General features: G+C 37.3%; 1 protein-coding gene across 3 annotated transcripts in view; it reads left to right on the top strand.

Annotated features, from left to right (window-relative positions):
- The first annotated feature begins 782 nt into the window (after nucleotides 1–782).
- Nucleotides 783–26912, top strand: part of LOC133575135 (SLAIN motif-containing protein-like) — a 38476-nt gene continuing 12346 nt past the window's right edge. For 2 of the 3 annotated variants that reach the window (XM_061927656.2, XM_061927657.2), the window contains exons 1-4: nucleotides 783–1050; nucleotides 9725–10362; nucleotides 18247–18383; nucleotides 21878–22000. In XM_061927656.2, coding sequence (XP_061783640.2) covers nucleotides 9731–10362; nucleotides 18247–18383; nucleotides 21878–22000 — 892 coding nt within the window. In that variant the 5' untranslated portion in view covers nucleotides 783–1050; nucleotides 9725–9730. The remainder of the gene's footprint in view (nucleotides 1051–9724; nucleotides 10363–18246; nucleotides 18384–21877; nucleotides 22001–26912) is intronic. The other variant, XM_061927655.2, reaches the window with a different exon arrangement.

A 26912-nucleotide genomic window follows, 5' to 3' on the forward strand; every position in this document is an offset into this window, starting at 1 on the left:
GGGTGTGGCTTCCAGCTCCGCCTGAATTTCGGGAAAAAAATTGTCCCGGGAGGGGTGCTGAATTTCGGGAGTCTCCCGGAAAATCCGGGAGGGTTGGCAAGTATGACTCTAATGTGCAACCTCCATCCATCCATTTTCTACCGCTTATTCCCTTTGGGGTCGCGGGGGGCGCTGGAGCCTATCTCAGCTACAATCGGGCGGAAGGCGGGGTACACCCTGGACAAGTCGCCACCTCATCGCAGGGCCAACACAGATAGACAGACAACATTCACACACTAGGGCCAATTTAGTGTTGCCAATCAACTTATCCCCAGGTGCATGTCTTTGGAGGTGGGAGAAGCCGGAGTACCCGGAGGGAACCCACGCAGTCACGGGGAGAACATGCAAACTCCACACAGAAAGATCCCGAGCCCGGGATTGAACCCAAGACTACTCAGGACCTTCGTATTGTGAGGCAGATGCACTAACCCCTCTGCCACCGTGAAGCCCTAATGTGCAACCTAAATACTCCAAAAGTATTTATGCCTCACCTGGTGTATAATTCACCGCACGTCACTGGTGCAATCTACTAATAAAAGTTTCAATCAATCAATCAAAAACCGCCTACTTCAGTATTGTTGTACATTCTGTACCTCAAGTCAGTCCACTCTTTTCGTGATTCGTGTTGTAAACAGCGTCACCCAGAGGCGGTGACAGGTAACGCACACATAACTATCCCTTCATTAATATCGCCCCCCTGCCAGTAGGAGGCGCCAGATAACAGCGCGAATCTTCGGTGGGCGGGGCTCTGCGGGTCTTGCTCAGTCAGTCGGCTAACTAAAGTGCATCAACAAGCTAGTTAGCACCGCCGAGTGAACGCCATGACCGCTCCGAGAGGAGCCCCGCTGCTTTTACGAGAACGTGGATACCAACTATTAACGACACCTTTCATTTGGTTGTGAGTCGCTGCCTCGTTCATGCGGTCGCTGGTGTCCGGGGGAGTTTGAGCTCGGAAGTGGCGGGCACCGTTCAGTCGTCCCAGCTTGAGAGGACAACACGGAACACTCACCGGTACGTTTGTTTGCCTTCTCCCGCGATAGCCTCGCTAACATGGAGGCACAACCATTACACGTCGGCGAGGGAATGGATATTATTTGAATTGACAACAGTTACGCGTTTCCGTCCATAGCGTGGCCGTCTACCGGTCGTCGCTACCTGGAGCAAAAAGTGGTGTAAAATGTGGTAATGAATACGAACAGTGGCTCGTTTGACTGGTTAGAATGAATTAATCGGATGTGAATGCGAGTCTGTGTCAGTGTTGCCAGATGGGAAAGACACATTTATCGTAGTAGAATCTCAAAATTACACACATTAACCCTTGTGTGGTGTTCGGGTCTGTGGGACCAGTTTTTCATTTTTTTATTAAAAGAAAAATGATACAATTAATACATTTTTCAAACTGTGGCTCATTTTCTGTGAAGAACATATATCAGAATCATACTTGCCAACCCTCCCGAATTTTCCGGGAGACTCCCGAAATTCAGCGCCTCACCCGAAAACCTCCCGGGATAAATATTTTCCCGAAAATCTCCCGATTTTCAGCCATGCGGACCTGAGTGAGGACAACAAGGTGACAAGAACTAAATCATCCAGACTAGGGATAAATTGTATTATTATCTTTATCTTACCTAAAAATAAATATATTTATTAATTAAAAAAATAAATACATTTTTACTATATTTTGCTAAAAACATCAACATTATTTGTATTTTTATTTGTATTTTTTCTGACTCCTTATTACATCCAGCCATCGAATTATACATGAAAATAAACATATTTGAAATAATTAATTTTTCAAGACGGGAAGACAACAAGGTGACAAGAACTAAATCATCCAGACTAGGGATAAATTGTATTATTATGTTTATCTTCCCTAAAAATAAATATATTTAATAATTAAAAAAAATAAATACATTTTTACTATATTTTGCTAAAAACATCAACATTATTTGTATTTTTATTTGTATTTTTTCTGACTCCTTATTACATCCAGCCATAGAATTATACATGAAAATAAACATATTTGAAATAATTAATTTTTCAAGACGGGAAGACAACAAGGTGACAAGAACTAAATCATCCAGACTAGGGATAAATTGTATTATTATGTTTATCTTACCTAAAAATAAATATATTTATTAATTAAAAAAATGAATACATTTTTACTATATTTTGCTAAAAACATCAACATTATTTGTATTTTTATTTGTATTTTTTCTGACTCCTTATTACATCCAGCCATAGAATTATACATGAAAATAAACATATTTGAAATAATTAATTTTTCAAGACGGGAAGACAACAAGGTGACAAGAACTAAATCATCCAGACTAGGGATAAATTGTATTATTATGTTTATCTTACCTAAAAATAAATATATTTAATAATTTAAAAAAATAAATACATTTTTACTATATTTTGCTAAAAACATCAACATTATTTGTATTTTTATTTGTGTTTTTTCTGACTCCTTATTACATCCAGCCATCGAATTATACATGAAAATAAACATATTTGAAATAATTAATTTTTCAAGACGGGAAGACAACAAGGTGACAAGAACTAAATCATCCAGACTAGGGATAAATTGTATTATTATGTTTATCTTACCTAAAAATAAATATATTTATTAATTAAAAAAATAAATACATTTTTACTATATTTTGCTAAAAACATCAACATTATATGTATTTTTATTTGTATTTTTTCTGACTCCTTATTACATCCAGCCATAGAATTATACATGAAAATAAACATATTTGAAATAATTCATTTTAAATTATCATAATAATTCATTTAAAATGACCATATTTAATTACTAATATAATTGCTTGTTTATCGACAACTTTAGCATTTTATTCATTACATTTTGAAGCGCTCAGAAGCCAAGTTATGTTATATTCCTTAAGATTTATTTATTCAAGTTTGAAGTATCAATTATCTAAACACAGATTTGTTTGCATATTTTCAGGATATATATATATATATATATATATATATATATATATATATATATATATATATATATATATATATATATGAATGAAATAATTGACTTGGTGAATTCTCACTGTCAATATATTCCTCCCCTCTTAACCACGCCCCCCACCTCCCGAAATTGGAGGTCTCAAGGTTGGCAAGTATGATCAGAATACATATTTAATGACCACACACCATACACCCCCCCCCTACACATTTCTATTACATGTGGACAGCTCTGGTAATGGGTACATTCGCACCCACCTGCACAAATGTACTTCAAAATGTAACAATCAAAATAAATGACTTTTTTTCTTTACTAGGGCATGCATATATAATATGCATTAGTTCGACCATTTAAAATCAACGATAATAAAAAGGAGATACTTGGAAATAGCATAAAAATGCCCCAAAAACTTGGAAAAACGCGATTCATAGCGTTACTTTTTGGTGTAACCATCATGAGCGTTCTGTTCAGGTATATTTCTTTTATATTTTGATAAATCATCATATTTGTGTATTACTAAATTTAAATAGGTATTGATCAAATAGGTATTGATTTACTTCTAGACCTCCACCCCAGATCCCACCTCACTCCTACCCGCATCTCCAAAGTGGGCTGGCTCAGGGTGGACAGAGTAAAACAACTTGCACTGAGCCTAGTCTATAAAATCCGCTACACCTCCCTAATACCCATGTTAAACCCAGATTCCGATCTAACAAAGGTCTTAACTCATTCTCTTTCTATGCCACATCAATGTGGAATGCGCTCCCAACAGGTATAAAAGAAAGGGCATCTCTATCCTCCTTCAAAACCGCAATAAAAGTACACCTCCAGGCAACTACAACCCTAAACTAACACCCTCCCCGGATTGTTAATAATCAAATGTAAACAATCAAATGTAGATACTTTTTTTATGCCTTCTGATCTCTCTCTCACTCTCTATGTCCACTAGCTGTGCATATCCTACCAAGTCAGACCTACACTGTTTCAATATCGATTTCTCTGTTCTCAATTGTTGATGACTGATGATAACAACCAAACCTAACCCCCCTCCACACCCCGGATTGTAAATAATGTAAATAGTTCAATGTATATACCCTGATGATAAGTGTGATGACTGTATTATGATGATAGTTATATCTGATAGTATATATCTGTATCATGAATCAATTTAAGTGAACCCCGACTTAAACAAGTTGAAAAACTTATTCGGGTGTTACCATTTAGTGGTCAATTGTACGGAATATGTACTTCACTGTGCAACCTACTAATAAAAGTCTCAATCAATCAATCAATCCATCAATCAACCTTTAAGCTGTGTGTATTTGATTTCAGTTTGCTTTTGACATCTTATTTAGACTTAGACTTCCTTTTTATTGTCATTCAAATTTGAACTTTACAGTACAGATTAAAAAAAAAAATACCTGGGATTTATATAGCGCTTTTCTAAGTACCCAAAGTCGCTAAGAACGAAATTTAATTTCATTAGCTCATGGTAGTGCAGGATAACAAAGCAATAAGGTGCATATATAAATAAATAAATAGGTTACTGTACAGATAAATATATTGCACTTTTTCACATGCGTCCACATTTATGGATGTATGTTATATTGTCTTTTTTATTCCAGCGAGTTAATCCACTTTGGGGGGAGTTGACGGGATTTTTATGATGCGTTCAAGAGTCTTACGGCCTGAGAATTGTAGTTGAAACTTTTACAACCTTGTGTTGCGCTCATGATGGCGTAACCAAACTAGATTCCATTTAATGATCTTATTTTGAATATTTATTCCCTTTTTTACATTTAGTATATTTAAATATACTGTGTTTTATGCTTTTTTCTTTTTGGAACATGTACTATACATATAATATAATAAAGTCCCATATAAAATTATGTTTCTAGCAATACTTTAATTTTCCCTTTGAAAGTAACACTCCAATGTCCATTCGTGGAGCTGTACACACATATAAGATGTCCGGGTCCACTGTGGAAATTGATGTTCTGTGTACCACACACACACACACACAGCAGGCCTAGACAGGAGGAGGACAGAGTGTTGGTACACAGAACATCAGAGGGTCAAATGTGCGAGAAAATGAGAGCAGACAGTGTTGACGAACAATGTTGCAACCTTGTGTGGGGACCGCAGGTGCAGAAAGACAAAAGAAGAATCCCTGTGGGATGCAGAAACTGGCAGAGAAGTTTTCTGTGCAGCGTTCATATTGTTGTTACTCAGCCAGCGTTTGTGGGTCTGATGGACCCGTTGCATTTTGTGGCTTTTAATGCCTCACAATCAAACACTTGTATGTTAAAATACTGAACAGATGTTTATTGGGATAAGGTAAACATCTGTTCAGTATTTTAACATAAAAGTGTTTGATTGTGAGGCATTAAAAGCCACAAAATGCAACGGGTCCATCAGACCCGCAAACGCTGGCTGAGTAACAACAATATGAAGGTTATACGGAAAATTTCGCTGCCAGTTTCTGCATCCCACAGGGATTCTTCTTTTGTGTTTCTGCACCTGCGGTTCCCACACAAGGTTGCAACATTGTTTGTCAACACTGTCTGCTCTCATTTTCTCGCACATTTGACCCTCTGATGTTTTGTGTACCAACACTCTGTCCTCCTCCTGTCTAGGCCTGCTGTGTGTGTGTGTGTTTATTGTTTATTGGGATAAGGTAAACATCTGTTCAGTATTTTTAACATAAAAGTGTTTGATTGTGAGGCATTAAAGCCACAAAATACAACGGGTCCATCAGACCCACAAACGCTGGCTGAGTAACAACAATATGAACATTACACGAGGGTTAAACATTGCACGTTGAGTTATTGTGTAGAAATATGGGGAAACAACTACAAATGTGCGCTTCATTCACTAACTGTGTTACAAAAAAGATCAATTATAATAATATAGGTATAGAGAACATACAAACACATTATTTATTAAATCACAATTATTGACATTCAACGATTTGGTGCATTTACAAACAGCTAAAATGATGTACAAAGCAAACTATAACCTGCTACCCAAGAATATACAACAATTCTTCTCAACAAATGAGGAGAAATATGACCTTAGGGGAAAATCTAATTTAAAACATGTGTATGCTCGTACAACACTTAAAACCTTTTAGTATATCAGTATGTGGAATTAAATTATGGAATGGATTACCCCAAAAAATCAAACAAAGCACCAATATGATTCAGTTTAAGAGACTGTTCAAATGACAAGTGTTCCCAAAGTACACAGAGCAAAAAATATGATGAACATCTTGAACTCTTTTTTTTTTTTCTTCTTCTTTTTTTTTATTGAGACAAAGATTATTTATTTATTTAATATTTTTTTGCTCACTATGGTATATTATTTATTTATTATTTATTTGTTCACAGTTCTGTTACAGATGCACAAGGAAATTGGATAAAATTGCTATTGTATGAAAAGGGGTTTGATTAAATAAGCTCTGCTTCTTCCTACTCGTTTTCGGACGTGCTGTAATGAAACAACTGGAATTGTGTGATGCATTACATTGTATCGTATGCATGTTCAAAATAAACTGGAACTGAAAAAAAGTATCTTACTGTAAAACATAACCGTAGACTGTGTATTTTATCCCTTTATTATGCAGTGTCATATTTAAACTAACAAAACAGCGCTCTTAAAAGAAAGCTGCCACTTGCAGAATAGCGCCAACACCTGGTTGTAAAGAGGCAGGTGAGACATTGTTAGGCGCTGTTTGCGAATAACCGAGTATTCAACAGGTAAAATACTGTGAATATGTGATTATTTTTACCAAGGAAGGAGTTAACATATACAGTACAGGCCAAAAGTTTGGACACACCTTCACATTCAATGCGTTTTCTTTATTTTCATGACTATTTACATTGTAGATTGTCACTGAAGGCATCAAAACTATGAATGAACACGTGGAGATATGTACTTAACAAAAAAAGGTGAAATATCTAAAAACATGTTTTTTTATATTCTAGTTTTGTCAAAATAGCCACCCTTTGCTCTGATTACGTTTTTGCACACTCTTGGCATTCTCTCGATAAGCGTCACCTGTGAAGTGAAAACCATTTCAGGTTTTTTTTCTCTTCATTCTATCCCCTCTAGCTCCGGGCGGGTGTGCCAAACACTAATATGAATCATTTTAATAAAGTCAGATACGGCAAGTAAGGCAACAAGAGAAGTATCCCACACTTCTCTTTTGTAAAGTAGATCTGTACAGCAAATATGGGCATCTACATCAACAATATGATTTGTTTGAGCAGCTGCTTTATAACATAACGTCATTTTTTTATGACATGCGTGTGTATCAGTATGACCAGGAAGAGCTCGTTCAAACGCGAGTGCTCTATCGGCAGCCGTGACACAGCAGCTTTAACTTCCTTTTGCACTTGCGACAAGTAAAGACCACTAAGGAGTGTCCACATGAACTTTACTGTATTGGGATGCAGATTTATATATATATATATATATATATATATATATATATATATATATATATATATATATATATATATATATATATATATATATATATATATATATATATATATGTGTATATATATATATATATATATATATGTATGTGTATATATATATATATATATATATGTATGTGTATATATATATGTATATATATATATATATATAGTGCAGGCCAAAAGCTTGGATACGCCTTCTCATTCAATGCGTTTTCTTTATTTTCATGACTATTTACATTGTCGGTTGTCACTGAAGGCATCAAAACTATGAATGAACACGTGGAGTTATGTACTTAACAAAAAAGGTGAAATAACTGAAAATTATATTCTAGTTTCTTCAAAATAGCCACCCTATGCTCTGATTACTTTTTTGCACACTCTTGGCATTCTCTCGATGAGCTTCAAGGGGTAGTCACCTGAAATGGTTTTCTCTTACAGGTGTGCTAGAAGCTCATCGAGAGAATGCCAAGAGTGTGCAAAGCAGTAATCAGAGCAAAGGGTGGCTATTTTGAAGAAACTAGAATATAAAACGTGTTTTTAGTTATTTCACCTTTTTTGTTAAGTACATAACTCCACATGTGTTCATTCATAGTTTTGATGCCTTCAGTGACAATCGACAATGTAAATAGTCATGAAAATAAAGAAAACACAGTGAATGAGGAGAAGGTGTGTCCAAACTTTTGGCCTATACTTTACATATGATACTTATCATATGTCTGATAACACTGCATGACAGGGATATTCAACTGGCGGTACAGGGGCCAAATCCAGCCCACGAGTTCAGTGTTTAAAAAAAAAAACAAATATGAAGAGTCTAACAATTTTACAGCATATTCCTAAAAACGCACTGTCATATGCTGTGAGCAGGGCTATTCACTTACATAATGAAGAAGGCCGCAGTTTCAAGAGCCCAAGAGCTCAGGGGCTGGACATCAAAATTTGAATTTTTCATCATAAAGTGCCTCCGCAAGTTATATTACTTTGTGACTGCGTTTACTTAATTGCAAAGTCAAGACATCGGCTTTCACACTGCACTGTCAATAAATTCATTATTCTGCCCTCGCTAGTCATTTCCAGCTTGTGCAGCTAGACAGATAGTTAACAGCTTGAAGAAACAGAAACTTCAGAAGTTTTGGTGAGGATTGTTCCTTATTTTGAAATATTCTCCTTCCTTAGCTTTCTTTACACTTCTTTGTAAAGTCTGAAAATATAAACATAAAGTGAACATTCCATTCCATTGTGTATTTCCTTTTTTTTTTTTTTTTTTTTTTTTTATTGACATCCAGCATCAGACATTCCTATCCATTACGTCATATTCACATAAATCATATATCAATTGTCTGCCCTAAATGTCAAAATATTTTTGTTTATATCCCACCCACCCACCACCCAAAAAAAGAAAGAACCAACAAAAAAAACAAAGTAATATCTACAAATACATCAATTAAAATAAACAAAGAAAAATAAATAATAATAAATAATAATAATACATTAATAATAATAGTAATCAGAAATAAAATAAATATAAACAGATATATATATATATATACATACATGTAGGGAGTAATCCCTTTTTTTTTTTCATAGACATTATGTAAATACAATGACTCTTGCTCGGGGCCGAACATTCATACTTGGTAGTCCAGTCGTTGTTAAAAGTCGGATTTTCGCAATTTTTTTCAAGACTGAATGAGTAGTCTTCTTCTACTCGCCCCATTGTTGCTTTATTATGACACATATGCCTCACTGTTGCCCCATGCGGGGTGGCAGGAGTACTGCATACAAAAGCAACTCTCGTTTGAATGGTTTTATCAAGCCTATTTGGGTGATGTCCGGCGATCCAAAATAAAAGTTTAGTAGGCGCCTGCTGTAGGAGATTGTTGACTATCTTTTTGGCATTGGGGCTTTTGAAAACAGCAAAGCGCTCCTGTTCTTTACAGTGCTCTGAATTTAGTATTGCTGACAAAACAAATAGACACAAATGAAATGTCTACTACAGAGGATGCTGGTTCTGAGGAATATACAAAATAAGAATAATAGTGAAGGGAGAAGTCCAGCCCTCTGGTCTTCAGCTTTTTCAAAATGGGGGCCCCAAAACAATTCAGTTAAATATCCCTGCTGTAGGAGCCAAGAGAAAACTAGCATACTGCCTTGAATATAATCGAGTCTTCCCCATTGTAACCATTCTAATATGAGTGTTAACTCCCAACAGAAGAGCATGGTGGTTCCGGACAACGCCAGCCTGGTCCCCCAGCCTGACAATGGTAGTCTCCCTGGCCTCATGGAGGGCTCCATGCTTGGATGCGAAGAGGAAGTAGAGGCAAGTCAAGAGCTAGCAGGGGTGGAGCTGGAGGAGGTCCGAAAGTTGCAAGAACTTGTTCATAGATTGGAGGTGCAGAATGAGACGCTGCGCAACCGGGGAAGCAAAAACATCAACAGAGGAGCCAGCAGCAAGAGTAACCTCACATTGGCTGTCAATATCAATGAGAGGCTAAATTGTGGAGGGGAGCGCAGAGACTTGGAGCTGTTAACTCCACTAGAAAGCTGCAGCAGCAGTGAGGACATGTCCCCACTCCCTGGGACCAAAAGACTAGAAGTAGAGGAGGAGGATGGAGAGGAAGATGCAGTGGAGGATGCCGGTCCATGCAGCGGCTTCCTTACGTTGACCTGCAGCGGAGGACTGAGACAAACCCAGGGCCAAAGTATGACGCCTGACAGCCCTTCGCAAGAGAGTTATGATTCAGAGACCCTAGCAGAAGGCGATTCGGGTGTGGACCAAACGGCATTAGATGAGGTGGACGTTCTCGAATTGGAAGATGAGTGTGCCGAAGTTGAAGATGAGGACAGTTGGTATGTTTCCTCCACTTTATGCCACATCAAAAATGTTAAAACTTGCCAAAAATGCATTCTATATATATATATATATATATATATATATATATATATATATATATATATATATATATATATATATATATATATATATATATATATATATATACACAGTGTTTCCCACAGGGCAGGCATCTTTTTGTGGTGATGTGGTCGGGGGGCGGGGGGTGGCGGCGGCAGCGGCGATGACCAAGAAGAACGCGGAGTTGGAATATAATTACAACACTTTATGTACATATTTATATACAGATTTGAACAATTAGTTATTCACTGAAATATATTTATGAATTGTGGTTCTTACAAAAAATATATCTTATAAAATATAAAAGCTAAAATGTCTCTTAACCCTCTGCCCCTTTAATTAGTGAATACTAAATCATTTAACTTTAGCCTACTACTACAACCATATTATTTACCAGCAACATAAAGTGAAACAGAGGCAGAGGTGTATGTTTTGTCGTGGTCCTCTCTATAAGGCACATAAGAATATAAATTAGGACCCTTTTCATGAGACAAGTGCATTTCTGATCTGACCCTGCTTTATTTTTCAGTGTTTGCTGAGTCTCACCTGTTGCCTCCGCCCTAATTTTTCTACTTGCCCGACTTCTCAAATCTACTTGCCCCAATATTTTTACTTGTCCTGCCTAGGTTTTTTTCTGGCTGTGTAGTGCTCATGGCTTATATCTTACTAAAATCCTTCCCGTTGACTATTTACAACACTACACAGTATTTATTATTATTATTATTATCTATAATTACATTTAAATGGCACTGCATACATGTAAAATTAAATGCTATTTCACATTATTTGACCAGTAGCAGTTACACCCATCTGAACAGGTCAGCCACCTGTTTAAAGCCCGATCACAGTTGAAATCTTGAAATGAAGGGCCTTTAATGGCCAAAACATTAACCTGGACAACATTTTAACAGCTGGTTGGCTCAGATTTTATTCTTTTCATTGCATTCACATGCTGCAGTGGACAGTGGACATTTTAGCTTGAGTATTAATGTAGTATCTGAAGCACCGTCTCCACGTGTGTTTATTGACAACAGGGTTATAACCTGGACACGTTAGCTCGTCGGTATGAAAACAGGTGATTGTTATTATGTCCGTCTGCCCCGGACCCGAGTCAAACAGCGGGTGTTAATGAAGCAGCGTCAGGCTGCTCACCGTCAGTGAAACGCTCGGTGAAATCGCGGATTAACGTTAAATATATGACGAGCCGCGAGCGATGCAGCTATAACCTATATTACCCTCGTATTTTGATCCCGTCCGTCTTCGTTTTCTTCTTCGTCTTCTTCTTCGTCTTCGTCTTCTTCTTCTTCCACTTCTGGCCCACCAGGTGAATTAAGTGCTATTGGCGGAGTTACAATGCATAGTAGGCTACCGACACCTACTGCACCGGAGTTGTAACTACAAGCAACATTCACAGACAGAGTCCCATTGCTTATATGAGCGGTCGAGCGAGTCAAAAGCCGAAAAATCCATTTGTGGCGGATGTAATTCTTTCGTGGCGGGCCGCCACAAATAAATGAATGTGTGGGAAACACTGATATATATATATATATATATATATATATATATATATATATATATATATATATATATATATATATATATATATATATATATATATATATATATATATACTTTATTACTTCGGGTAAGAGTCTCTGCAGTAAAATGAGTCACATGTGCTTTTTTTAGTTCGAACTTTGTTTATAGAGTGCTGTTTCCCCCGTAGGATATGTGACTGTTAGGTCTAATTAGGCAACTCTGTTTTACATAATTCTAAACCATAAACACCCTCTTTTTAGACTATAAATGCTGAGCAACATAGATTTGGAAAGCCCCACAAGGCATTTTTAGCATTTGAAGTTCGTCAGTAAAGGAAATAAATGAAGGCAGTTGGTGGGAGTGATTTAAGAAGTAGTACATGTAATTAGCGGAGGCTCTGACTCACTTAAAATAATTTATTCCTTCTGAGTTAGATGAACAGGTAAAATATGTTCCCTTGACTTGCTGGTTTTATGTGTAGACTTTTATTGGCAGTGACCCAAAATGGACATCCCACACTCCTTATCAAAGCTCCTGACCATTCGATTTGATTGATTAGTTAATATTATAGGCAATCAAGGCAGAATGTATTATTGACTTGAATGCAACCAACAGAGACAGTTGATTTCAGTATTAACTAGTTTGCCGTCTAAAAGACAGCATGATAGCGATAGCGACGGTCGAAAGTTGGGCTACATCCATTAAGAAGTCTGATAAGAAAACCCTTTTTGGCAGTATCCATCCATCCATTTTCTACCGCTTATCCCTTTCGGGGTCGCGGAGGGTGCTGGAGCCTATCTCAGCTACAATCGGGCGGAAGGCGGGGTACACCCTGGACAAGTCTCATCACAGACAACATTCACACTCACATTCACACACTAGGGCCAATTTAGTGCTGCCAATCAACCTATCCCCAGGTGCATGTCTTTGGAAGTGGGAGAAATTCGGAGTACCCGGAGGGAACCCACGCTGTCACGGGGGGAACATGCAAACGCCACACAGAAAGATCCCGAGCGCAGGATCGAACCCAGGACCTTCGTATTGTGAGGCAGACGCACTAACCCCTCTTCCACCATGCTGTCGCTAAATACAACAGTGACGTGAGCTGGAGCTCAGAACATGCACAGGGACTTTCAATCCCGTTGGATACATTCAAACATATATACTGTACATATATTTGATGTGTCAACATTTGTAACTCCTGTCTTAAAAAAATCTTATTCATCCACAAAACTCTCAGCATTAATACACATATTTGGATTGTAACTGAGCAAAAAAAAGATAAAGCAGAGCTATACTATGTTCCTGATAGCTAATTTAAATGCTTTATAGTGTAGAGTATTAATGGCTTACATTCAGTTTTACATTATTAGCCATACCATATGTGCTTTAGAGAATAATCATAGCCAAAATACCCAGTAATCCCAGTCGGAACATAATCTGATGTTGGCCTGGCCTGGCTGTCGCATGGATAAACTGCTTTCGGTGGGATTGCACAGCATGTGACACGGGGCCCCAACTGTGTGCAGACTGCAACTGGGACGTAAACCGTGGCGCTGAGGGATGCTGACAACTCTGGGGAATGCGGCAGCCAATCTTAACATTGGACAAATTGGTTAGACATGGGGAAAATGTTTTTTTTGTTTTTTTAAGAGTAATACACATAAATAAATTGATGGCTTTTACCACTGTTTAAAAATATTTTTTTTTAATTAAATCAACATAGAAAAAAACACACAATACACTTTCAACTAGTGCATCAACCCAGAAAAAAAACCCTCCCTCCCCTATTCACGCTCACACACACCCACTCACACAAAAGGGGTTGTTTCTTTCTGCCATCAATACTCTGGTTTCCACAACATGGACAACACTTCTGCAAGGGGCACAGTCCCTGAAGCACACTTGATTGTTTGTGCTGCTGGTCCACTAACATTTTCATTTAATTACTATTTTTTCTTTCTTTTTTCTCCCTTATGTAATTATTTTTATATTGTTTACTTTCCCTTTTAGCCAAGAAAATATTTATTTATCTTATCTATAAAAAATAAAAAAATAAAAAAAAATAAAAAAGGAAAGAAAGGACCTTATCTTCACCAGACCTGGTTGTAAATGAAATTAGCTTCGTTTAAAGGTTGTTTTTTTTTTTAAACCAGGTCCAGTCCAGATAATGTCCAAGTCGGGTCCAGCAACACACACCTTCATTCATGTACACTGAGAAAAAAACAAACAAAAAAAACCCAGAACATTTTGGAACACAACAGATTGCATATAATCTATAAACAAAATTACATTTTAAAAACAAAAACAAAAAATGTATGTACAGTCCAGCTTATGTTCAGGTCACTAAAAGTTAGGGAATACAACAACAGATAGCATATAATCTATAAACATAATTACACTTTCAACATAAGCCTTTGAGGACTTCCCATCTTTTTTTATGTTTTTTTGGCATCATTATCGTTTTCAACCATGTAACTTTCTAAAGTTAAAAAATACTGAATAAATGTTTTAAAGAAAGTAATACTAAGTGAATATCTGTTTTTGGCCTTAAAAATAAACCTTTTACCGAGTACTATAATTAAATTGATTAAATCGTGATTGTCAATGAACTCTCCCAAAATAACAGAAACCACATCAAGCTTCATAAACAAACCAATCCTTAAACACATTTTTTCAACTTCCACCCAAAAGGAAGACACAATATGACAATACCAAAACAAATGCAGGGTGGATTCAGACTCCTGACAACAAAATCGGCAGTCATCTGACTCTGTCATATTCCATAATTTTAACATTTTCCCCGTGGGAAAGAAGTTATAAATAATTTTAATTTGAAAATAACGATTTTGCACATCAGTAGTAGTTTTATAGATTAGTTTGAATATGGCATCCCACGACAACGGGCAGTCAAAAAAGTCCTCCCATTTTCCAAATGTGTTGTATGGGGCAGCCTTCAAAGATTTCTTTATTAAATAAAACTTATATATTTTTCTATTTATTTTAGTTCCTTTTTGCCAACTCGAATTTCTTATTAGAGGTTTACAAACTAATCATTTAGTAGTTCCATAATTAATTATTTGTTTCCATCTTTTCCCAATGACTCCAGTTAGTTGATTAAATGAAAAGCTTGAGCAAGCATCACCATACATAGTTATAAATTCTTCATACTTCATAATCTTACCATTCTCATTTATAATATCATTGACAAAAATGATTCCTCTTTCAAACATATTTTTCCAAAAGAAAGGCTTTCCATCTATTACAATATTAGAGTTCATCCATATTATCTGCTGCAAAATATCGTCTCTTTTTTCTGGCACATAAAATTGAAAACACCACCATGAGTGGATTGTTTCCTTTATGAACCCCGCCATGTTTCCCAGCAGACTCTCTACCACTGTTAGTAACATCCCACAACAGGAAAGGCAGATAAAAAAAAAATACATTCATATCTAGTACTCTCAAACCTATGATGAAATCTCTATGGTTACAACGATAATTGGTAAAAATGTTTAGAAAATGAAATGTAAGAGTGCTTTGATGTCCATCCATCCATTTTCTACCGCTTGTCCCTTTTGGGGTCGCGGGGGGGTGGAGCCTATCTCAGCTGCATTCGGGCGGAAGACGAGGTACACCCTGGACAAGTCGCTATCTCATCGCAGGGCCAACACAGATAGACAACATTCACACTCACATTCACACACCAGGGCCAATTTAGTGTTGTGCTTTGATGTCATTATGTTATGTAATCTGAACAAAACTAGCTAGTATCACACTAACACAAACAAAATAGTCAGGAAATAGGTTTTCGTGCTTGACAGATGTTGGCATGACGCTCTGTGTGACTCACTAAACTCAAATAGGAGCATAACTGCCCTTTAGCACACACTGCTCGCATTTTATAGTCGAGCAGTAACATTTATGAGGCCACGGTGTTTGAGACAGTGGTGACATGTGCATACAGCGAATGTGTAAGACACATAATATACGTTGTTGAGCAAACGCACTGTTGTATGTCCATAAAAAGCCCTCTCACAAAATGAAGCTCTGCAATGTAACTATTCCTTTGTGTTGTTGCTCATTTTGCTGGAGAATATGCGCTTTTGTATTTGCTCAGTGGAACGATGATGTGTGGTTGACTCCGGTTCTGAGCCAATTAGTTTGGGTCCTTTGTTGATGAACCATTTGCCATCCCTGTGACAAATACTGCAAACTGCATGAAAAAAATAAAACGAAACAAAAACAAGCACACTAGAGCTGCAGCTATTGATTATCATACCTGCCAACTACTCCGGTTTTCCCGTAATTAGTACGGTTTTCATCAACCTATTCCGGGTTACGGTTGCAGTGATAAAAAATACGGTTTTTCATTAATTAAAAAAAATTTTTTTTTTTAAATGCGCGAGGCTATTTATAGCACCGCTGCCAAGCACGAGGCACCTGTTGCCATTGTTTCCAAACGAGCGAACGATCATGGAATCAGCCGGAGAAAAATCGCAAACGAGTCTTAAACCGAAAAGAAAACTGCAGTCATTCCGTGAAGAATATTCAAAAGCCTATCCGGGAATAATTATCCGTTCCAAAAAGGGTGAAAACTACGGGAATTGCACCTTGTGCAGACAAGATTTTTCGATCGGACACGGAGGAATTAGCATGTAAAAGACCACGTTGGGACAAAAGAACACAAGTCTAATGCCGTTGCTAGCGATACAAGTGGAAAACTTTCAACGTTTTTCGTCGCCCAAACAGATTCTTTGGATGTGATAAATGCCAAAATTTTATTTACGGAGGCAATAATTGAGCATGAACTTCCAATCGCACTGGCATGATCACATCAATCTGATAGAATAAGTTTGGACTTTAGCCACAAAAAGGTAATGACACCAATGTTATCTATTGGAATTGTTTAGTACTGTTATACTGTTAAAAGTGTTTATACTATTTATGCTTTCAAGTCCAAGTTGAAGAAATCTTGTTAAATGTTGACAGCATAACTACCAAAATACAGAAGTATGTCCTTAATATTTTTGCAGTGCTATTTCTGTTGAAAAGTTAAAATGATTACATTAGAGATGTGATGTGCCACTTTTCAAGTGTCTGATGGCTTAAATTAATTTTCATTAATTTTTCATATTTTGAATTCTTTTGAAAGGCTTACAAAAAAAACTACATTTGAATTGTAATTCCATGCTATTGACAGGACTATTAATTTTAATGAAGTTAGCTTACCATGTTTACAGTATAATAATTGTGATAGAAATGTGAATTTTAGACACAGAATATTTTATACAATTGAACAAGGCAGTAGATTATACAAGCTTGGACAGAAAGTTAATAATGACACCAATTTTTTTTTTAATGGAATTGTTTAGTACTGTTTTACCATTTGTTTACTGTAAAAAGTGTTTATACTGTTTATACTTTCAATGAACAAATTTAAGTCTTGTTAAAGGTTGACAGGATAACTGGCATTAACTGTCAAAATAATTTCAAACTATTGAAGTTAGCTTACAGAATAAACATGTCAATCAACCCATATGATTTTTGCTGTAATATTTTTGTTTTGAAAAGTCACTGTGACTGATAGAAATGTGATGGTTTTAGCAACATTTTAACCTGTCTGAATGCTAATAATCATTTTGCGTCGGGGGGCGAAGCCTGAACCCCCCACCAGGACTTTGTCCTGGACCTACCGGGGCCTGCGGCCCCTGGACCCTGGCTACTAGGTTTTTCTGATTTCAAAAGTTGGCAGGTATGGATTATTTTAGTAATCGAGTAATTTAACCATTAGTTTGTTCTATTAATCAGATAAAGCACGCTTTAAAGCCTCAACGCATATTTTAGGGAAGATTGTTTAAATAACATGTTTTATTAATTTAATATACATTTTTATTAACACTCATTACACGAATAATCAAAGAACTAGATTATAAATCGAAGCTTTTGTCCAATCAAAATAATTGATTAAATCCTTGCATCACTAAACCACATTGATGCTTTTTTTCTTTTTATAGGGCAATTTCTTGCATCATTAACCAAGCTTCGAGTAGACAGCAATGCAACATTTTGCTCCTTGGTACTTTCCTCTTGCTTTAAAAATCTAATGTCCTCAATCAGTTATAATTAAATCCAACTATGGCAATACTTGTTTTGCAACAACGCTTGTGCTGAAAAGTCAGCCATAGCCTCTTATTCAAAGCTGTACTTTGTGTTGCTATCTCATATCCCTGTTTTGTTCAAGTTACGCCATTGTAACGATACCATTTCTTTGTCGACAGGTTGTATGTCTCACCTAAAAAACAAGTATCGAACGCAGACCCCGAGTCTTCTTTGAAGTGGTGCCGGCAGGTTCTGGACCACCGTAGCCCAGAGACGGAGAAGGCATGTCGGACCCTGATAAATCGTTTGGACCAGTGTATGTGTTTTATATGCTTTTTTTTTTTTTTACATGCTACATAACATGTTAAACTGAAACTAATAATTGAAGATCAGAAAACATGTTTTAGTATAATGCCTAGATGGACATTATAGTCATGGATTTTGTGTGTAATTCAAGCTATTGAGACACAAGGGTGTGTACTAGTTTGCTTCAACCAACAGAGGCGTTGTAGATGGAGTCTCAAACAGTTTGCAGTCTAAAAAAAGGTTAACACAAGTAAAGCTGCATCTACACTATGGCACAACTCAATTTTCTGCTGAGGCATCGAAACAGGAGTTCAGAACATTCACCGAAATAATATCCTATTCAATTGAAATTAGTATAAAAATAAAGGGCATCTCGTCCCATGCTTATTTATTTCTCTACCCAAGAGATTACTATTATTGCACATTTTTGAGAAAATAGCCATAACAGGTAAACATTCTGCATTCTTGGCTACAGTATGACGGGCGTGGACACCTCAGGCAGGAGTATATTAGTGTCTCATGATCCAACACACCCCTTTTCGTTATTTTATCTGTGTGCAGCACGTATTTCCTGCTCTTTGCAGAAGCCAAACAACAGAGCTATTCCCAGTAGAGCGGAATGACAACAAAAGTCATGCGTCCCTCCCTAGTTCAGGCCTTCCTTTTAAAATGGCAGCAACAGGAGTCAAACACATTGTTTGACTCACTTTTACACAACCTTATTATTTAATATTTTTTTTAAACAAGCCTTAAAGGGGAACTGCACCTTTTTAGGAATTTTGCCTATCGTTCACAATTATGATCAAAGACATGACGCCAGATGGATTTTCTTTTTCATGCATTCTAAATATTAAATAAACGTAAATAAAAGTCAGCTTACAGCCAATGAGAGCTCCACTATTCCACCCATAAAATCCGATAAATAACAATTCAAAAGCCGCCAACAATACTGCATTTAAATTTTGTGACTTGAATATTGACCAAGTATTAGTGAGACAAACTATTTATAGCGGCACCGTGATCACTTCCTGTGTGCCGATGTTTACATCATCGACTGATCAACTGCTTCCTCGTTTCCCTGCTCCGTGTAAGTTTATTGTAGATCATAAATCCTGCCTCGCACCTGGACAGAAGGTAGCTGTTGATATTATCCGACAAGTTGGTACACGTTGACAGCCATATAGGACCTGGAACTGGCGAGGATGACACGATATGCATTTGTCCACCCCCCAACCCCGTTTATTTGCGAGGATTATGAAACATTTTTCTTCTAAAAGGGAATATATGAAAATTCTAGCAGTCTGCATCCTAATGACAGCAGACCTTATACAGTAAGTGATGTTTTACAGTGACGTGCGGTGAGGTTGATGGCTGGTGAGGCACTGACTTCATCACAGTCAGATTTACAAACATATGAACCCTAAAGAGTATCTTATTCACCATTTGATTGGCAGCAGTTAACGGGTTATGTTTAAAAGCTCATGCCAGCATTCTTCCCTGCTTGGCACTCAGCATCAAGGCTTGGAATTGGGGGTTAAATCACCAAAAATGATTCCCAGGCGCGGCGCTGCTGCTGCCCACTGCTTCCCTCACCTCCCAGGGGGTGATCAAGGGGATGGGTCAAATGCAGAGGACACATTTCATTACACCTAGTGTGTGTGTGACAATCATTGGTACTTTAACTTAACTTTAACTTTACACATACAAACTGTAGCACACAAAAAAGCACATTTAATAAAAAAAACGTTATTATGGTCTTACCTTTACTTAGAAATTAAGTCCGTGCGCCGCAACTAAAGCCCTCACTTAAACTTTCCACGTGCAAGATTGAATCTATTTAAAAAAGTGTAACCGAGGGTTTATAAATGTCGCCTATACTGTATGAAACTACAAAATAACAAACACGGAGGCTCCAGTTTATGCGAGGACCACTTTATTTACCTTCTTTCAAAAACCTCCGCAACGTGACATCACTTCCGCTCTTAGCGCCTTCAAAATAAGAGCTCAAGGCATATACTGTATAACAGCGCATAACAGGAACTTAACATCACAAAGAGGAAAGCCCATGAAAATAGGTTACAAAAGTTATTTAATAAGAAGCCAAAAAGTGCAAAAACAATAATGTTCGTGTTGGAGGAGTTGTGAATTAGACTGCAGGTGTATCTAATGTTGTGTCCCTGCAGTCATTCACAACTCCTCCAACACCAACATTATTGTTTTTGCACTTTTTGGCTTCTTATGAAATTATTTTTTTAAATAGATTCAATCTTGCACGTGGAAAGTTTAAGTGTGGGCTTTAGTTGATATAACAATTCTACGGCGGGGGTGCAGGAGGCGAGCCTCAGCCAGTGCGTCTTTTGCAGCCGTTTTATGATCGCTCAGCACAAGAAATACTTTACACACATACAGTTGTTGACAAAATACACTGTACATTATATACCTCAGCTAACTAAACTATGGAAATGTATAATATAGTTCATATAGCAATACAGTCTCACTGCACAGCAGGCCAGCAGTTAGCCGAGTCATTGCGCAATCCATGTTGAGGCACTGAGTGACGTGCCTCAACTGGCTGCTGTTCACCGCACCGTCTCTTCTGAGTATTTGAACGGCAAATGTGAAAATTCAGCGATTTTGAATAAAAATAATCTAAAACTGGTGAAGTTAAATGGAAAATAACTTTATAGTATAATCACTGGATACATATAACAATTTCATTTTTTTTTTCTTTTTACATTTTTATTCTTTCCAAGATGGCAGGTGAGGCGGGGCCTCACCTGCCTCTAGTGACTGCACGTCACTGATGTTTTATTATGTTTTTTGGCTCTCATAAAGTCTGCAGTGAGCAGAAATCAGTGATGTAGAAAAAAAAGCAACCATTGTGACGCGTATTTTTTAATTAAAATACATAAATATTACCGGTAAATGTTATTAGAAATGTGCTCCTTACTACATTACATATACTTACATCATGTATATAAAACCCTTATGGAGGTGTTTGGATGTTTCTTTAGGGGCTCCAAAGGCAGAATTGAACGGCTCCATTGTAAGCGGACTTTTGATCACATTTATTTTATTTTTAGAATGCATTTTAAAAATCCATCCATCGTCATGTCTTTCATAATAATCGTGAATAATAGGCAAAATTCCAAAAAAAAGTGCAGTTCCCCTTTAACCCTTATAGAGTTTTGGTCATGTTTGATAAACAAAAGGCTGCTGCGAGAGGAAATACAGTACATGCATACCTTTGTAATTAAAATATGTAAATATTTGAAATCAACATACATAATGACTGTGTTGTAAACTGAAAATGTGTACAATATATCATAGGCTGTTACAACCTTGCAGAGATCGTTGCCCTGCAGTTAAATTGCACCACTACAGTGTTTTCATTCCGCATCTTTTGTTGACATCCCGTAACCTCGTCTTTTCTGTTACACCTGTCTCAAATTTACTTTGCTATTGTTGAACGTAATTGTATCTATTCCTTCTTTTTCTCGGCAGCATCCCGATGGAGGAACATGTACAGCAGCCCATCAACAGAGACCGGGTCGGCAGGATCAGGCTTGATCTCTCCTGGGTACCACAAATCAACTAACAAATCTCTACTAACCTGTGGCAGCTCAGGTATGGCATGACATTAACACGCTGTGCACAACACTGCAGCGGGACTGACGTCAGTTTTTTTTGTTGGGTTGTAGGTAGGGCTGGGCGATTATAGGCTGATGATTAGGTGATCAGCTGTGAGCATATATTAACTCAATCAAACGTTTTCGGAACAGCCAATCCTAGTTGACCTTTTACCGCCCCACTTCCAGGTACTAGGTACGTAGAAGTAACCAGAATCATAGATATAAACAGACTGACTGAACTTGAAGCTAAATGTGCAGCTGAGGGCAGCAAAATAAATGTCAGACTGAAGCATCATTGGAATCGTGGATGGAATCAAGGTTGCTAAAAAAAATATACAGTATACGCGGAAGGTCTCGGAAATTGACTTAATGTGAGGAAAAGGGGACATAATGTTTTCGGGGATCGTGAACTTGACACTTACGCACTTCCATGGATCCTGGCCAGCACTATAGCCGGCAGAGGTGGGTAGAGTAGCCAGAAATTGTACTCAAGTAAGAGTACTGTTACTTTAGAGATTTATTACTCAAGTAAAAGTAAGGAGTAGTCACCCAAATATTTACTTGAGTAAGAGTAAAAAGTATGTTGTGAAAAAACTACTCAAGTACTGAGTAACTGATGAGTAACATACACACACACACACACACACATATATATATATATATATATATATATATATATATATATATATATATATATATATATATACATTGATATATACAGTATATAATTTATATGTATTTATTTAGCTGTTTTTGTTTACATGTTAAAGATGTTTTAATGAATATACATGCATGTTTAACATATAGATTCCTTTCTTTCATGAAGACAAGAATATAAGTTGGTGTATTACCTGATTCTGATGACTTGCATTGATTGTAATCAGACAGTAGTGCTGGTAACGTCCACGTTTTCAAATGGAGGAGAAGAAAAGTTCCTCCTTTCTGTCTAATACCACATGAAAGTGGTGGGTTTTTGGCATCTTATTTGTCCAGCTTCCATATTCGTTTTTGTACACTTTACAAGAAATATATTGGCGTCGAACTCCTTAGCTTGCTAGCTTGTTTGCGCTGGCTTTCGGAGACTCTTGTTTTGAAAGCGCAGGCGCGATGGAGCGGCACTTTTATTGTGAAGACAGGAACGTCCTCATGTGCGGTCAGTCTTTAGGCTTTTGACGGGATGTCCGGTTGAAATAAAAAAAGTATCTTTTTTCCTTCACACTTTTGATTGATTGATTGGAACTTTTATTAGTAGATTGCACAGTACAGTACATATTCCGTACAATTGACCACTAAATGGTAACACCCGAATACGTTTTTCAACTTGTTTAAGTCAGGTCATGTGACCACCTGGCTCTGTTTGATTGGTCCAACGTCACCAGTGACTGCATCTGATTGGTGGAACGAAGTGAAACGTCACCAGTAAGGCAGGCACTTTGAAGGTCTGTCTGACAGACCAAAACAAACAAAGCGTGCATTAACAGATCGATAAAAATTAGTAGCGAGTAGCGAGCTGAATGTAGATAAAAGTAGCGGAGTAAAAGTAGCGTTCCTTCTCTATAAATATACTTAAGTAAAAGTATGTTGCATTAAAACTACTCTTAGAAGTACAATTTATCCCAAAAGTTACTCAAGTAGATGTAACGGAGTAAATGTAGCGCGTTACTACCCACCTCTGATAGCCGGTAGCCCTGCACCTTTCTCGAGGCATCCCTGTGCCTGCCTCCGGGACAAGCAGACCCCTCGAACTACGAATCTAACTTCGAAATACAGAGCCAAACATTTCTCAAATTACTTCTACATGTCAGTTCATATGTTTCTCTTGCAAATTTGATGACTGCTTGTCGTTCAAAAGCTCTGTGAAAAACACAGTGCTACTACTGCCAATACAAGCCAGTTGTGGACATGACCACAGATCTTCATTGGAAGTCCATGATAACTTGGTAGCTTCTAAATAGTATAGTTTGGTCACCAGTATTGAAATAAAAACCGATGCATTATTGTTTGTACTTTATTTTACTTAATTTAATGATGTATTGTTATTATTGTGCTTTGTATTATTTAATTTCCTTTATTTACTGAGAATGTTAATATGTTAATGTTGAACCAGTCACTAGTTAATTTGGGTTTTAGCACAGATGTCTTAAAACTGGCAGGTTAAACAATGTAAAAAATTGATCTAGATTGGATGGTATTAAAACAGTAATTGTGATCCCTTTTTTTGCCTTATCGTCCAGCCCTAGATTTAGGTCACTTGTCGTGTGTGCACACTAATGTGTTGTTTGGGGATCTGAGTAGTCCACCTGAAGCCTTTTTGCATGTTCTACTGGGTTTGCTTTACACCACATATACCGTATTTTTCGGACTATAAGTCGCAGTTTTTTTCATAGTTTGGCCGGTGGTGCGACTTATACTCAGGAGCGACTTATGTGTGAAATTATTAACACGTTACCGTAAAATATCAAATAATATTATTTATCTCATTCACGTAAGAGACTAGACGTATAAGATTTCATGGGATTTAGCGATTAGGAGTGACAGATTGTTTGGTAAACGTATAGCATGTTCTATATGTTATAGTTATTTGAATGACTCTTACCATAATATGTTATGTTAACATATCAGTTGGTTATTTATGCCTCATATAACGTACACTTATTCAGCCTGTTGTTCACTATTCTTTATTTTAAATTGCCTGTCAAATGTCTATTCTTGGTGTTGGGTTTTATCAAATAAATTTCCCCAAAAAATGCGACTTATATATGTTTTCTTCCTTCTTTATTATGCATTTTCGGCCGGTGCGACTTATACTCCGGAGCGACTTATACTCCGAAAAATACGGTACTTTAAATTGCTGCTTATTTTCAATGTCATGTTGTACCAGCAACTGGTGGTATGCTACACTTTGTGTAGTATGAAAAGTGTTAAAAAAAGGCTACTCCACTGGCGGTTTAGAGGCCAACCCCGGTCTAGGAATGACACATTACCGTCCCCCCGAGTTCAGTTCCAAACTTTAGACAAACATTTTTGCAGCAAATTCCTAAAGACACTATGTTGCTCCTGTTGTGTAAAGCTACTTAGACCACTGTACATAACTGAGGTGTCCCCTTAGGCACCCCAATAAGTCATCTCTTTTTTGTCAGTTACTTTTTGTAATGTGATTAAGTAACTACCTAAGGTGTTGCTGGAGCTTGTTTTCTTCAGATGCAGTCAGTAGTCAACTTCTTTATACTAGTAGTGTTACTTGATGTGCCATTTTAGGTTCTCTCTATTTCATCATTTAAGCTGCGAGTTCTGTTAAAAAAACTTGGGGGAAACTTGCATTTTTGCACCAGATTCTTAAAAACACTAGATTGCTGTCATAGTCTTGTCTTTGACAAGCATTTTTTGCAGAAAGTCTTTAAATACAGCACAGCGCTCTTATAACAAAATCGACCTAAATCAAATGGACACTGTGGAAGAAGCTGGGTCTCCGTAATATACAAAATAAAACTAATAGTGAAGAGGGAGAAGTGTGCCCCCTGCCCTAGCCCTATGCTTTCTGGAAATATGGCCCCCAAAACAATTTAGTTGAATATCCCTGCTTGAATGGATTATCTGTCTATTGAAAATAATCTTAGTTATACTTTGGCTAGTAATTGTCTAAGTATATGTGATGTGTTCACACTGGTATTTTAAATACATTAAAACAATGCTAACCTGTGAAATGTACATAACTGTCTGATTCAAGATTTGCTGTTAAATTTGCTCTCCTGATAGTCCTGACATTGTCAACGACCAGCTTTGTTTCTGTTGTTGTCAAACTCAATACGAAACAGTTTTTGCATGACTTTGGAAATGCTCAGCTCGGGGTGTGGTGACCTAATCCAATCCCAGCCGACAGTTCATTGTGCTGGTTTGACCTTTCTTACCCCCTTTTTTTTTTAACACATCCGGCTTTTAGAATACATGATCTAAAATACAGTGCCTGTCAAAAGTTTGGGCATCTCTTCTCATTCTATTGAATGAAAAGTTGTGTCTGAACATAATACATGTGAATGCCTGTCATTACTAATAGGTCTGCTTGGTGAAAAACAAACTGTCTCCTGGTTTGATTTAAAGCTAACATGCTTCCAGCTCTTTATTGTTTTCTTAGAAGTCATCAACTTTGAATAGTACAACCTTGTCAATCAACACTTGCCATGAGCAGAGCAATCTGACACATCCTGAATCCACCTAATCTTGATGTGATCACTGCATTACCAGCATAACATTTACTATTGTCCTGTTCCTCCTGCATGAAAAGGCCACATCTTCCAGGATATGAATGGCTCATTTCCAGCCCATGCCACTTTTTCTTGGTTTCATATAGGGATGTCCCGATCTGATATTTGGATCGGATCGGCCGCCGATATTTGCCAAAAAATGCGTATCGGCAAGGCATGGGAAAATGCCGATCAGATCCAGTTTAAAAAAAAACTCCGGTCCGTGTTTTCCAAAGCACCTATTTGAATAATACATTCCACTTTTCTGCTGCCCCCTAATTTCCGTTCCGCATTTTCCAGCACACCTTCAACACATCCACAGGTCTGTGGATTCTCGCGCAGTTGCTTTTAGCTGCTGGCATTACACGACAGGCTCTTCTCACTCTTTTCTGTGTCTCCCTCTCACAGACAACAAGCGCACCTTCTTACACACGTCACATACTGTCACGTCATATGTATACGTCCTCTCCCAGCAGAGAGGTAGCAGCATGGCTAACGTTAGCTGTGATGCTAGCGCAGCCGTGTGACGTTCCCTCTAAGGTGCGCGCCTGTGCAATTGCGCACTGCTCAAGCGTCCTCTGCGCATAGCAATTATATGCCACGCACAAAATCAAATAAAAAAATAAGCGCATAACAATTTTCGACACACAGACACGACAGAGAAAA

The sequence above is a fragment of the Nerophis lumbriciformis genome, linkage group LG35 (assembly GCF_033978685.3).
Source record: "Nerophis lumbriciformis linkage group LG35, RoL_Nlum_v2.1, whole genome shotgun sequence".
In the NCBI taxonomy this organism is placed as follows: Eukaryota; Metazoa; Chordata; class Actinopteri; order Syngnathiformes; family Syngnathidae; genus Nerophis; species Nerophis lumbriciformis.